The sequence below is a fragment of the Rosa rugosa genome, chromosome 6 (genome assembly GCF_958449725.1).
Source record: "Rosa rugosa chromosome 6, drRosRugo1.1, whole genome shotgun sequence".
Lineage (NCBI taxonomy): Eukaryota > Viridiplantae > Streptophyta > Magnoliopsida > Rosales > Rosaceae > Rosa > Rosa rugosa.
Window position 1 is genome coordinate 52,500,532 of NC_084825.1, and position 14,833 is coordinate 52,515,364.

At 40.7% G+C, this 14,833-nt stretch overlaps 2 protein-coding genes across 3 annotated transcripts; both read right to left on the minus strand.

The window, feature by feature from the left end:
- Window positions 1–9,183: 9,183 nt before the first annotated feature.
- Window positions 9,184–11,527, minus strand: LOC133717429 (plastid division protein PDV1). 2 transcript variants are annotated; one of them, XM_062144138.1, is made up of 2 exons: window positions 11,077–11,527; window positions 9,184–9,943 (listed from the first exon to the last, which is right to left on the minus strand). In XM_062144138.1, exons 1-2 carry the CDS (start codon window positions 11,416–11,418, stop codon window positions 9,443–9,445), a joined length of 843 nt encoding a protein of 280 aa, XP_062000122.1. In that variant the 5' UTR covers window positions 11,419–11,527; the 3' UTR covers window positions 9,184–9,442. The 2 variants fall into 2 exon arrangements, with proteins under 2 accessions (XP_062000122.1, XP_062000121.1); XM_062144137.1 differs by having other exon boundaries at window positions 9,184–9,952; window positions 11,077–11,524.
- Window positions 11,528–12,213: 686 nt separating this feature from the next.
- LOC133715913 (low affinity inorganic phosphate transporter 4-like) lies at window positions 12,214–14,145 on the minus strand. Its single transcript, XM_062142610.1, has one exon. The coding sequence runs from the start codon at window positions 14,047–14,049 to the stop codon at window positions 12,478–12,480; it is 1,572 nt and encodes a 523-aa protein (XP_061998594.1). The 5' UTR covers window positions 14,050–14,145; the 3' UTR covers window positions 12,214–12,477.
- Window positions 14,146–14,833: the final 688 nt, after the last annotated feature.

The window sequence follows — 14,833 nt, forward strand, 5'->3', positions numbered from 1 at the left end:
ATACATGTGATGGTTTACTTAATTATCTAGAAAAAGGATGCTAATATTTGAAAGTTAACGTGATTTATATATATAGTGTAGTTAGTTGATCTAAAAAGCTTGACAAAACCAATTCAAATTCCAGCTCGCGGCTGCTTTTTTTGTTATGCAAACCCCATAAAACAAAGGAATGAAACAAAAATGAAAATCCAAACACAAGAGGAGGAAGAGGAGGAGGGGATCGAAAAACATAGCTAGCAAGTTTTGTAAAATCAACATCATAATTTACAGTCAGTCAAGTCAACCTTAATTTATTCTAATAGAGAAGCCAACTGTGGCCAGTTTGAAATATTAGTAGAAAAGAATACTTCAATTCAGGGTTAATTTGATAATTCTATTCATCCCACAATGAGGGTATATATACAAGTACAAAGGAGTAGTCTAACTCTAATAGGAAACAATCTTTCCATAATTACAGGATATCCTAATTAAATAAAATCCTAATTACATACAGATTTACAGCGATTCTACACTCCCCCTCAAGTTGGTGCATAGATATCTATCATGCCCAACTTGTCAACTGAGCTGTCAAATACCTTCCTGGACACTCCTTTAGTAAGAACATCAGCTAATTGCTCCTCTGAGTTTACAAATGGAAAGCGAATAACCTTTCTGTCAAGATTTTCTTTAATAAAATGACGGTCAACCTCCACATGCTTTGTTCTATCATGCTGAACTGGATTATGTGCAATCTCAATGGCAGCTGTATTATCACAATGCAAATCCATAGGCTTTTTAAGCTTGTAACCCAAGTCTTTCAAGACATTACGAATCCACAACATTTCACAGACTCCGTGTGCCATACCTCGGAACTCAGCTTCTGCACTTGATCTGGCAACAACTTTCTGCTTTTTGCTACGCCAAGTGACAAGGTTACCTCCAACAAAAGTGAAGTACCCAGATGTAGAACGTCTGTCAGTTTTATCACCAGCCCAATCTGCATCTGTGTACCCAACAACTTCCAATTCATCTTTTTTCTGAAACAGTAACCCTTTACCTGGCGCCATCTTCAAGTACTTCAAAATACGAAAGACTGCATCCATATGCTCTTCACTAGGACAATGCATAAATTGACTAACAACACTCACAGCATAAGCAATATCAGGTCTAGTATGTGAAAGATAAATCAACCTTCCTACAAGACGTTGATACCTCCCTTTGTCAGTTGGAACTTGATCAGGATAAATAGCAAGTCTGTGATTCATCTCAATGGGTGTCTCCATTGGTCTGCAGTCCAGCATCCCTGTTTCAGCAAGTAAATCAAGGACATACTTCCTTTGTGAAAGCAAAATCCCCTTCTTAGACCTTGCAACTTCAATACCCAGAAAATACTTCAGTTGTCCCAGATCCTTCATTTCAAACTCCTTTGACAGATAATTTTGCAATTCATTCCTCTCTTTCGGATCATCCCCTGTAACAATCATGTCATCAACATACACAATAAGAGCTGTAATCTTACCATTCTTGCGTTTGATAAACAAGGTATGGTCAGAATTGCTCTGTCTGTACCCAAAGGCTTTCATGGATTTTGAAAATCTTCCAAACCAAGCTCTTGGAGACTGCTTCAGGCCATACAAAGACTTCTTCAATTTACACACCTTGCCAACGTCACTTGGGTAATTCTTAACACCTGGGGGCACATCCATGTACACTTCTTCCTCCAAATTGCCATTAAGAAACGTATTCTTCACATCAAACTGGTGCAAGGGCCAATCTTTGTTTGCTGCAAGTGAGATTAGAATCCGGACAGTATTAATCTTTGCCACAGGTGCAAAAGTCTCCTCATAATCAATCCCATAGCGTTGTGTATATCCTTTGGCAACCAACCTCGCCTTGTATCTATTTATAGTTCCATCTGCATTAAGCTTCACAGTAAATACCCAACGACACCCTACAGTCTTCTTTCCAACCGGCATAGGTACTAGCTCCCATGTTGCATTCTTTTGAAGAGCTTCCAATTCTTCATTCATCGCCTTTGTCCATTTTGGATCAGTCAATGCATCCTGCACGTTACTAGGAATAGATACAGTAGATAATTGATCAACAACAAGTGCATGTGACCCAGAAATCCTATGGTTAGACATAAAATTAGCTATAGGGTATTTAGCTTTGGCTTTGATATCTGGTTCATATTGTTTCTTAGGAATTCCCTTGGTAACCCTTTGTGATTTCCTAGGTTCGACACTTTCTAACCCAGAAGATTCATTAAAGTTTAGGGGTACCTGAGGAGGATCATTCTGACCGGGATCTTCAGTTGGTGATGCAGAAGGGGGAATATCTTGTGTGCGAGCTTCAGATACGTCTTGATTTTGATTCAAACTATCCAGAAAAGTCGTCTCTTCTGTCTCGGAATTCACAACACTCTGTTCGGCAGTTACATTTTCTGTTTCGGAATTCACAACACTCTGTTCGGCAGTCGCATTTTTTGTTTCGAAACTCGCAACACTTCGTTCGGCAGTCGCATTGTCTATTTCGGAATTCATAATGCTCTGTTCGGCAACTGCATTTTCTGTTTCCAAATTTCTACCCTCAAATGTATCCTCCAAATTTTCCAAGTCTTCAAAGACATCAAAATCAATAATAGAACGAGGATTCCCTTCACAACCTCTCTCCCCCTGAAGGGAAGACTGAGAAGCTCCCCCTGAGTAATAAGGCTCGGATTCACGAAAAGCAACATCAAGAGAGACATGTAAAGTGCCAGTAAGAGGATCATAACATCGATAACCCTTCTGGAAGTCAGCATAACCAACAAATATACACTTACGGGCACGGGGATCAAGCTTGCTGCGTTGAGGCTTGGGAATATGAACATAAGCTGTGCACCCAAACACTCGGGGCTCCAAATTAGGCATAGAAGGGATGGTCAAAAGTGTATGAAGCTTCTGATGAGGATTTTGAAACTCAATCACCCGTGAAGGAGTACGGTTGATAAGATATGCTGCTGATTTCACTGCTTCTCCCCAATAGGACCGAGGTACATTCATTCCAAACAAGGAAGCACGAACAACTTCCATCAACTGCCTGTTCTTCCGTTCTGCTAAACCATTCTGTTGAGGAGTATAAGAATTGGAGGTTTGATGACGAATTCCATGTGACCGGCAAAACTCAATCATAGGGCCATTCACAAACTCTCCACCATTGTCAGACTGAAACACTCTGATGGATTGTTGATACTGAGTTGCCACCATTTTGTGAAATTCGGTAAACATTCCAAATACATCACTCTTATTCTTCAGTAATGACACCCATGTCATGCGAGTGCAATCATCAATAAACGTTACAAAATACCGAGCTCCAGAAAGAGAAGGAATTTTCGCAGGACCCCAGACATCAGAGTGAATCTTCATAAAAGGAACAGGACTTTTATTAAGACTTGGTGAATATGAAATACGGTGACTCTTGGCCAGTTCACAAATGTCACAGTGGAAATCCAAATCACTAACAACTGAAAACAATTGAGGTTGCAGCTTCTTAAGATAACGAAAGGATAGATGACCTAAACGGCGATGCCATAACCATACAGCTTCCTTCGCATTCTCTACCCCGTTGATCTGATTAGCTTGTCCCAAAAGATGCTTATGTTTCTTTCCAGTCTCTGTCAGATCCAGATAGTATAATTTCCCCCTTCTAACACCATAACCAAGAATCCGTCGAGTCAGAATGTCCTGAAACACACAGAAAGACGGATAGAAGGTCACAATACATGCAAGAGCTAAAATAATTTGACCAACAGACAGGAGATTATAGGCTAGTGATGGAACAACTAGGACAGATTCAAGGGTTAAGGTATCAGATAAAGCAATAGAACCTTCTCCGGTGACTGGAGTTGGAGTACCATCAGCAGTAGAGACAACGTCTTGAGGGGAACGTCTAAGGTTTTTCACAAGACTTGGGTCATTGGTCATATGGTCAGATGCACCTGTATCAATTATCCATGTACTATTAAAAGTAACTTTACCCTTCATACCTGACTGCGCTACATTAGCGGAGGCATTGTCTAGGTAAACTTCCTCTGTAGTAGCAACAGCGGCCTTGCCCAGATTCTTTCGCGGTTTCTTGGTGAAGTCCCACCAATCAGGGTAACCAATCACTTCATAGCACCGCTCCTTGCTATGACCTAATTCCCCACAGATAATGCACCTTTTGTTTGCATATGGATTTGGTTTACCCAGAAGACGGCATGGAGAAGGTCTTGAGAAGCCTGGAGGAGGACCCTGTTTGCGTTGAGCCATAACAGAAAATTCGGTAGTCACCGAATGCCCAATAGCCTGTTTCTCTGATTGCATCATTGAGGAATTCATGATTTTCGCAGGTTTGGATTTTCAAGGGTTTCAAGATGGATATGAATGTTTTGGAAAAGAAATTTTTTTCTTTTCTTTTTTTCGAAAAAAGGTAGGGTGATGGTGGTTTGAAATTCAGGATGGTTTGATTTCAATGGTGGTGGTACGCAGCGGTTTGTGGTGTTCTTCAGGATTCAGGATTCAAAGGATGCAGCGCAAGTTCAAAGGATTGAACCTGCTTTGATACCAAGTAGAAAAGAATACTTCAATTCAGGGTTAATTTGATAATTCTATTCATCCCACAATGAGGGTATATATACAAGTACAAAGGAGTAGTCTAACTCTAATAGGAAACAATCTTTCCATAATTACAGGATATCCTAATTAAATAAAATCCTAATTACATACAGATTTACAGCGATTCTACATGTTAAACAGCGACAAGCGTGGCCAGTGGCCCACCATTGTACCGATACTGTCCCAACTTAACCACCCGTTAGGTGTTGGGTTTTAATCACAAAAGGCCTCGGTACAATTGGGTAAGAGCCACCCACTTATAAGTTATATTTTATTTGTCACTTTTCCAATGTAGGATCTTTCCTCTCCAACACGCCCCCTCACGTGCAACCTAGCTCTAGGTCTGCACGTGAAATTCATTCATCCAATTCCCATATTGGAAATTGGGACACAAGTCTCATATTGGAGACTTGGTCAATACAATCCAAGGCCCACATTGGACACTTGGTAATTTCATTTCAATGGCAATACAAGGAACCCCAATTTGGGCTCATGATACGTGCCTACGTGGAGACGCAATTGGAGAGGGACCCGCTCTGATACCATGTTAAACAGCGACAAGCGTGGCCAGTGGCCCACCATTGTACCGATACTGTCCCAACTTAACCACCCGTTAGGTGTTGGGTTTTAATCACAAAAGGCCTCGGTACAATTGGGTAAGAGTCACCCACTTATAAGTTATATTTTATTTGTCACTTTTCCAATGTGGGATCTTTCCTCTCCAACAATATTATCATCTTCTGTCACGCATCGGCTATTTTAAACAGGCAACGTTCATATACTTGGTCTTGTAAAAGCTGAAAATTAATTTAACGATTTTCGGCAGATGCACGGATTACCAGTATTTAAGTACTTAAGAAAAATCCAGTAAACGTACACAGAATATATATAACTACAGGAGTTTCTTGAATTTTATGTTTGTTTTGTTCTATTCTGGGGACACTGTTCAATGTGGAAGTATTTATATATACTATATAGTTGCAACATGCATGACCTGAGGGCACACACTTCCTTGCGGCCCTTGCCTATTCAAATTGACCTAAATGTCATCCTATCACTCTCCAATGGCGTGATACACTACTTCACCCCCAAGTATTCAAGTAATTCAACATGACAAACACAAATGTTTCTTCCCTTTATCAATTATAATTGTATAATTGAAGAAAATGCAAGCCAAGCCCATTGACCTAAATGTCATCCTATCACTCTCCAATGGCGTGATACACTACTTCACCCCCAAGTATTCAAGTAATTCAACATGACAAACACAAATGTTTCTTCCCTTTATCAATTATAATTGTATAATTGAAGAAAATGCAAGCCAAGCCATGGACAATCCTCCATGCTTGATGAGGTTAGTTATTAAAGACTGCGCAGAGTTACAAATCTATAAATTTGGTTTTTGAAATAATTTGTCAACCACTTTTTTTTCTTAGTATTTTCGTCTCTTATACATGTTTCATACAATTTAACAAACAATATATATATTTTCACCCACTTAAAACTGAAAGTAGATTAATAATAGAATTAGTTTGTAATACGATATACGGATACACACATACACACACGATCTCAAAGACAATGTGTAACGTTGATCAATTGAAAATGTATTCCATACACTATCGACTACCGTGGCTGTGGTATATCTACTTAACAGCAGATATATAAGGGTACGAATACGGATACAGATCATATATATATATATATATATGACTAGTACGAGACCAGATACAGTTTTGCTCCATAGGCACTCCTATATATATGTATCTATGAATGCTTACTGAGCAGATTAAGCACTAAACTACTGAACTGAGTTAAGTTGTTGGAGCTAAGTGATATATCAGATCGATAAAAGTCGCAGCCTTTAGAAGGAGGCTCGATGCTAAGATTGTGCGTATATATAATGTCAGAAACAAGTTGCCAATTTGCCAAGCATGCATGATGTGGTGCCTACTTTGCTAGCTGATCGAGAGTATATGCAAGTGGGTTTTTGCTCACGTACTGTTTCTTATTCCAAGTGTTGTAACAAGTAAATAACAAATTCAAATTAGTGAACAGTGACAACACCTAGCTCTCTCTGATGAGCCCCCTTTGTAAGGTTATGCATCGGTTTCCCTTTCTCATTTGCTTTCCTTCTAGCCTTTTTTTGGGTTTGAGGGACCATTGTGGAATATGCACGTTGAAGTTTCAAAACAAAGTTAAAACCCATCGGGTTGGAGGCTTTCTTTTTCCAAAATTATTCATGAGATTTTTGAACGTAGTTAGATATGGTTAGACGGTCGGAGAACTTACAAATCTTATGATACGGTCGAACGGACTAGGCTAGAGAAGACCTTACTACGGTCCCGTCGAGTCCACCAAATCATGCTTAATGAAAGCCAATTATGACTTTTATCCGATCAAAGGTTGACCAATGATATCACGGTCGGTCGGACTTCTGCTCCCCCCCCCCCCCCCCCCCACGTTCTCGATGTACGGCGAGCCGTGTCCACTAAAATTTTCTCCACCCTAAAAACTCAAGTGGGCCAGGCCGGCCCAAGAAGACAAATGGGGCGGGGGCAACACGTGAAAATATGTATGGGGGCCTCTGCAGCCAATTGCCGCTATCGACTCTGGGTGCTGCTCGCGTGGCGCTCCTGTGAAGAGTCAGCACGGCTTATAAGTAGACACGTGTAAATGGGTCCCACCAAATAGAGGATCCAACTTTCCTCCATTTCTATTTTACCAACCGACAGCGATGCTTATGAACGTTATGGGAGTGAATGTGTGACTGAGATTCCTTAATTTAATTTTGTTCATGGTCCATGTATATATATACTTGGTATATTGATTTGGGGCATGGTCCATGTATGGTCGATCCTTTTGATTGAGAAGATTTGATTTGGACAGTGTGTGTACTCATGAAGCTTGGAACCAAAGCAATGTCTAGCTTCTTCCCTTTATTTTTGTGTATTTAATGTAACATCTAAATCTCGTGTAATCAATGTATCATATATTAGTATTAATATGTTATTATATTCAAATTTTAATAGATTATAATCATCTAAGTATATGAACGTACGTAACAAATTGTTAACAGTTTCAAAAGTTGTGCTACGATTTGTTTTTAAGGTTTTCTTGAGAAGCACATTCTTCAATATCTAGCATTGAAGAGATGGTTAAGAGTCTTGCTTCCAAACTCGCGTTGAGTGACTCTATGGTTGTGGATCTTAAGATTTTCGGAGAAGCATAGATATTCAATGTCTAGCACTGGAGAGATAGTTAAAAGTCTTGTTTCCAATCCCGGGTTGAGTGACTCTATAATTGTGGATCTTACAACTTTAGAGGAGTTTAATGTTACTATTAATTGTGTGTACATGTTTCGTCATTTCCTCTCGATCTCTTCAAACGTTTAAGATTGAGGTTTTCAAATAATGTTTGGAAAGATCTAAGCTTCCCGTGGCCATGTTCAAATCCTTGAAGTTGATTCCCAACAATCTAAATTTTTAGTTTCAATACCTTCATCATTTGCACAACCGACTACTTTACTTAACATTCTACATCACTAAAATTATCCCACGATTCAGACATTCATTTACACTTAAACTTTCACAAATTCAACTCATTATTTTTCCAGTTGACCTAGTACCTATTGCCTCGTTTGGTTGACATTCTCCACGAAGGGCACAAAATCTTGGTGGTCAATTTTGAGATCACAAAAGGATCGACAAAGGAAGAAAAGTTGGACAAAATGGAAGTAATGTTTTTCACCTTGTCCTTGAAAGGGAAATTTCTTTTCTCTCTGCGCTTCCTAATTAAGTAGGCCCTTTAGTCATGCATCCAATAGCAAGTCAAAGAAAGTGTTTATACACGCAGCTGCAAATTATGAGGCTAATTATGTGTTCAAACCCTTTAAACCTTTTCATTCTTCTGCGACCAAAAAACAAATTAAAGTCACAATCCCACCTCATAAAGCCTAAAGATTACATAGCTTTCCGACATTCCTTTTGCAATTAGGTATTATCCTCCCATTATATGCAACAACTCCCATTTTTTACTTCTAATTAATCTTGACACTAGTGGCTAAAGTTGGCTAAAAACAGACTTGTACTCAAATATATACATTATTTGTGTTCAAATTGGGCTGACCAAGATGAGATTCAAGCCTTTATTCTGTGCCTGTACCTCACATGTTAGGGGCTCCAAAGTCTCAGAGGGCAGACCCTACTTGGTCACTATATTCTGTGGAAGTTTTGACAATCTTGTGCCCTCCACTGTCATCTCTGCTAGAAATTGGGAATTGGGTTATAGAGTTACCGGTTACGAGCCTTCTCTGACTTGCATCCATAATCTGCAGTGCCATTTCCTGAGATTAGGGCATTTATGGAGCTTCCACTAGTTTGGTACATTTCAGAACACAGACTAGCAGGTTTCGGTAGCTAAGGTCATGTGCTGTACAAATGGGGTTGGAGTTTTAGTGGGTAGCTCCGATTGTTACATTCTTAGCCTTAGGAACGAGAGGAAGGGAGCAAGAAAGTAAACAGTAAGTATGCATTCTCAGCAGGGAGGTTGTTATGTGCACTTAATATCAAACAAAAACACGTCCACATTAACAGCGAATATCAGAACTTGTAATATGCACAACCGATTTCAGATGACTACAGAAAAGAGGGGGGCAACCTCGAATATCTTGTGAGACAGTTCGTGTCAACTAAAATTTGAATAAGAACAGCCTACTAGATTACACATTACCACACCTCTCGACTAATTCTTCAAACCCAATGGAACCATGAAATAAGACCACCCATCATTCAACTCCCTGCTACAAAATTTTTCGGATGTCTGCCTTAACCCCTGGCTAATAGCACATCCAAGTTGCTGAGACGACCAGTAGATGAGGCCCCCTCCATCCGGGAAGTTTTTCTAGCACTCCTGTTCACGTAGATTTTATCTTCCAGCATCTGCGGATGCTCCGTAACTGCTACCTGCTGCATATGCACCAATGCGATCATGCTGACTGCCACCAAAGCAGCATTTCCCAGTAGTCCACCCATGTTATCCAACTTAAGAGTCTTCTTGGCAAAATTTACACTTGAAACAAGAACTTTCATTATAATATTAGACTTCCCTTCAGAGTTCGCCAAGTTGTCACCAGGAGTGACTGGAGGATCATAGAGATTTTCGGGAGAAACAAAGCCATTTGCATCACAGACATCTCCAACAAAGGCGAGGGCTTCTTCAATAACCTTGTATTTCTTACCATGGTGTTCAGACAATCTCAGTGCTAGAACAATGCGGCTTTGCTCCAAGCGTGCAATTGCAGCATCTCTCTCAGCCCGCTGCTGAACCTGCACAGTCTTTAAGAGAAAACAAATTGACATAAATAGCTGAGCTTGGAATGTCTTAAAATACCAAGTGCTCGTTAGAATACACACACAGAGTTTCAAACCCAAACAACAATAACAGAAACAGAGGACTCCCCCCCCTTTAAAAGCAATACTACTGCACCTATATGCAAAGTCACAGTACAACATTCAATCATGATTTCCAAAAGCAGACCTGATCAAATAATCCGAACTCAGTTAACCAGAACCTAGCCACCTGGCCATTCCAGTTCAACTTGAAATCACCCCCAAAAGAATCATTCAAGACTAACTAAACAGCCCAATTCATTATCAATCTATGTAAAAATAAAGGTTGAACCATTGAAACACATCCCTATTGACACAAATAAAGCTATTTGCACTGAACCATAGATCATTAGCTTTCATCTCCGCAAAAGTATAACAATACAAAGTTCAACAATTATATTATTTCTTCATGTTTAGCTGTTCATCCTCTTCCTGTCCCATGACAGGTCTGCAACCAAAACAAAGCTTATAATACATGGACACATAAATCTTTAGCTTTAATTATATTTCCAGAACCTAAGCTCCATGATTCCCTAGGAAAGAGTTGCTGTTGTTAATGAATCCAGCGCAAGTGAATTCACGCGCTTACCTCACCTAAACAAGTATAGATAATTCCAAAAGCGATTAACTAATTAGCAAGTCAAGGTTACCCCACGGTCAGCAATCCTCACAACCATTTGTTTCTCATCCCTCACCACTTTTTCCCCCATGGAAATCACACACAATCCTAATTCCTAACCGTCTAACGTTAAGAACTTTCATTTTCCTCTGCTCGAAACACTATTCTTCGGCATTTTAAACTTCACATAGCAAATCATATCTAAAAGCAACCCAAGCAGAACAGACTCGAAAACTCATAAGCATATAACCATCTAACACAGCATTTAACCAGCATAAACCATATGTTAACTCGGTTTCTTACTGAGAAACAAAACCAACAAACACCATCAATCTTTAAACAATTTCCAAATCCGGATAAGCCTTTAATTAAATTACTCACAATCAAACATTTAAATCTTCAAATTCGAACACCAAAACGAAACCCTAGCAAAGCTATAAAACTCACTCACATGGAAAAACTCGAGCTGGTCCTCCAGGTTCTCGAGCGCGGTCCTTATAGCATTGAGGCTCTTCGCCTCCCTTAACTCATCGTCCTGCTCGACTCGGAAGTCCTTCACGAACACGAACCCGGCCCCTTTCTCCTCCACCGCCGCGGCCACGGCGTCGTTTCCACCGTAGACGTGGTGGAGGCCGCTCTTCTTCTTCTTCTCCGACGAGTTGCGCAGCGCCCTGACGGAGTCGAGGAAGTGAGCGCGGGAAATGGAGTGGATGGCGTCGCTGAGCTTATCGTGGAGGTCCCAAATCTTCTCCAGCACGGCCTCGATTTCCTCGATTTCCATGTCCCATTTCATGGAGGGAGGAAGTTTGGGGGAGAAGAAGATGAGGTCTGCAAATTTCTAGGGTTTCGAATTTGCAGGTGGCTTTGTTAGAGCCGGACACGTTGATATTAATATTTCATACCTTTTCTGCAACGCTGGAATTATTTATTTTTGGTGTATCATTCAAATTTCAAGTTGGGTTTTTTTTTTTGGGCCATCATCTCTCTGGGCCACTAGTGATTAGTGAAGAAGAAACCTCATTCACTAGTCCCAAGCTTCAAGCGGAGAAAAATAATTACTATTTCTCTTCTTTACCGATAATAATGCAAGTAATTCAACACTTAATATGAGATTTCAGGTCTTGATATTATGGTGCTGGTGAGAAAAAAGATTATAGTATCCGAAACTCGCGAAGAAGGTGAAAAACTCCTAGCGGGGGTATAAAAGCAGTAGTTATAAACGTAATGGGTGAATAAGGCTTGAATTCTAACCACAATAGTCGCCTTTTTTTTTTTTTTTTTTTTTTTTTTGAGTTGTAAGTACTATTAACCAGAAGTTACTTACTGAAAAGTGAAAACGTCCCTGGCCTATAAGAAATTAGGGATGGGGTTTTTGCAGTTTTCGGTAAGCAAAATATTGTCTTGGCCTGGTCTCAAGTTTCTAATCATAAAGCAAATGAGTTACTTCTTAGTGTGGTGATATCAGACTATCTCACTGTCAGTCTTCATTTTATTGATGAGAGGTTCTGAATTCGTCTTATTTAGAAAATCAAATGTTGCATAAAAGGATAAAAATAAAATAAACTCTACAATTACTGGAAACTAAGTATATAGAATGAGATTCAATCTTCATTTTGTAGCAAACATACACACACATCTTCACTGTAAAAATTAAAACCAAAAAAGAAACATTGTTGAAAGAAAAGATACATTGTACGTGACGCCTTCCACTTCATCTTAAACTAGCACCAGTACTTCAAACTGGTTCACAACCTTATGGCTCTTATTGCTACTACTGTAAATATAACACCTTTCCAGCAAATAAGATATTGCTCATTTATTTGACTAACTAATCAAAAAGAAAATATTTTAGCTACTTAGACACCGGTGCATCCGTACGTATTCCATTTTCGCCGCCGTTGTCACCATCTTCGCCGGAGATCTCCTCCAAGGACCGCCCTTTGGTCTCGGTGACCATGAACGTGAAACAAAACCCTAACATGTTGGTAAACGCCAAAATCATCATAGCCTTTTGAATCGACTTGGGTTTTCCATCCAAAGTTATGTCTTGTATACCAAATGCACCGATCATCGCCCCAGCCTTCCCGGACGCTGCACTTATCGCATGGCACGTGGACCTCACCCTCGTCGGAAACAGCTCGGCCGGAAGCACGAAAGTTGTGCTGTTCGGACCAAAGTTGGCGAAGAAAAATGTCAGACCATAGAGAGTTGCAAATATTGCTGGGTGATCTTTTAGCCACGCGTATTTGAACCCAATGATGAGCATGAACACAGACATCATGAAGAACCCGACGAGTTGGATCCTGAATCGTCCGAGCTTTTCGATGAAAGCCACGGTGAACCAGTAACCAGGGAATGTCCCTAGTAACGCAACCACAAACATGGCCCTAGAGGTTTGGAAGACTTCCATAAGAGCGTTGACCTTTTTAGCTGGGTCAGTCAAACCCATCGCCGGGAAAATGTCCTTTTGAGTCAAGTTTTGGCTGTAAAACGCGATGTCCAACAAGAACCAAGTCGTCATCGTTCCGATGAGATGTTTCCCGTGCCGCCTGAAGAACTCTCCGGAGAGCAAAGTGTACTCGTTTGCTGCTTTGAACTGCGCCACCTTGTCCTGCTCGGCTCGGATTTCGATCTCCAAAACATTACCCATATCACTCGCGGCTTGCTTGGCGTTTCCTTCGATCAAGGCCGTGTAGCGAGCCGTTTCGGGCATTTTCATGCGCCAGTAGAACGTGACAATGGCTGGCAGAGCCCCGATCATGAGGACAATCCTCCACAAGAAGTCCGCCTCCGGTTGCGTGGATAACACGTCAGAATAGTCTTTAGGGTTTGCATCGAATGCTGGTGCAGGGTAACGACTAAGGAAGATTGCCGAGAGTGTCATGGAAACCAAACCGGCAAAGATAATCCCCACGCCTTGCATGGCAAACACCGCCGCTATGAAAGCGCCGCGTGTTGATTTGTTGGCATATTCGGACATGATTGTGGCAGAGAGGGGATAATCTCCGCCAATGCCGAATCCAAGCCAAAACCTAAAGAAACAAAGGGTTGTCATTACGGCGCTTGGTGTGGACCCGAAGGAGAGGCCGGAGCAAATGGCGCAGACGACCATCATGATGAGGGTGATGCCGTACACTCTCTTGCGGCCAAGCTTGTCCCCAAGGTAGCCGAAGAATAGTTGGCCCGATAGGGTTCCGACTAGGGCAACTCCGGTCACCAAGTTGTTGATGTTTTGGGGAAGCTTTCCGGGGGCTCCTGTTTTGGGGTCGTAGTAGTAAAGCCGGCCTAGGAGCTTAGAAACGGTGGAGATACAGAAGAGGTCATAGGCGTCGGTAAAGAAGCCCATTCCGGCTATGACAATGGCTGTCATGTGGTACCATTGCGTTCGAGCATTGTCTAGAGCATCCAGTACGGCTATGGCCATCTTGCTTTGCTTTGCTTGCTTGCTGCCTTAGAAACTAATTTGTGCTGTACTGGTTTCCTGTCTAGCTTAATTAGCTCATGATTTCATATAAGGTACATCGTTAAGAAATGACCAATGAATCATATATAGAGCTAATACAACATGGGACGTTTATACCTAAGTTTTGTGGGAATACTACAAGAAAATCACATAGGGTAGAAGGGTACCTAGCTATCAAGCATATCCTAGCCTGCATACATATACTTTGTTCTTATGACCTAATAAGTTGATAACTAATTAACTTTTAGCTAGCTATCTACAACATACGTACACACGTAATTATGTAGACATAAGCTCTGTTTGTTTTTGTAACTTCTTTTACAAATTGCAAAGGGTAAGATAATTGGTTACCGGTAGGTCTATCAAATTATTGGTGCACAGTTGAGACATACAAGGAGCTCGGTTTCATTTCTATCATTCAAGACAAACACATCAGTTTCTGGGTTTTGTCTGCAACTCTGCATGCTTTGGCTGTTAATTTTGGCCCACTAATCTACTAATGAAGCTGGAAGTTTTGGTTTTAGAGGGTTACTGTCATGGTATGTACGTAATCAACTACAATGAAGTTCAAATTGTGTACGTATAATCAACCTTACAGCTCTGACCCTCTCGGTGATATTTTCACTCATGGAAGTTCTTGGGTTTGACAACCTGTAGGTACAATGTCTCGATTGGTATTTCGGTCGAATATGCTGTAATTTACATCGGTCATTTAAACCTAGGTTCCATCCAGAAGATCCAACCA

Coding starts and splice junctions, on each gene's coding strand:
- LOC133717429 (XM_062144137.1), bottom strand. CDS start 11,418: ATGAAATGGGACATGGAAATCGAGGAAATCGAGGCCGTGCTGGAGAAG. Junction 9,953..11,076: donor ACCAGCTCGAGTTTTTCCAT/GTGAGTGAGTTT, acceptor TTTCTCTTAAAG/ACTGTGCAGGTTCAGCAGCG.
- LOC133715913 (XM_062142610.1), bottom strand. CDS start 14,049: ATGGCCATAGCCGTACTGGATGCTCTAGACAATGCTCGAACGCAATGG.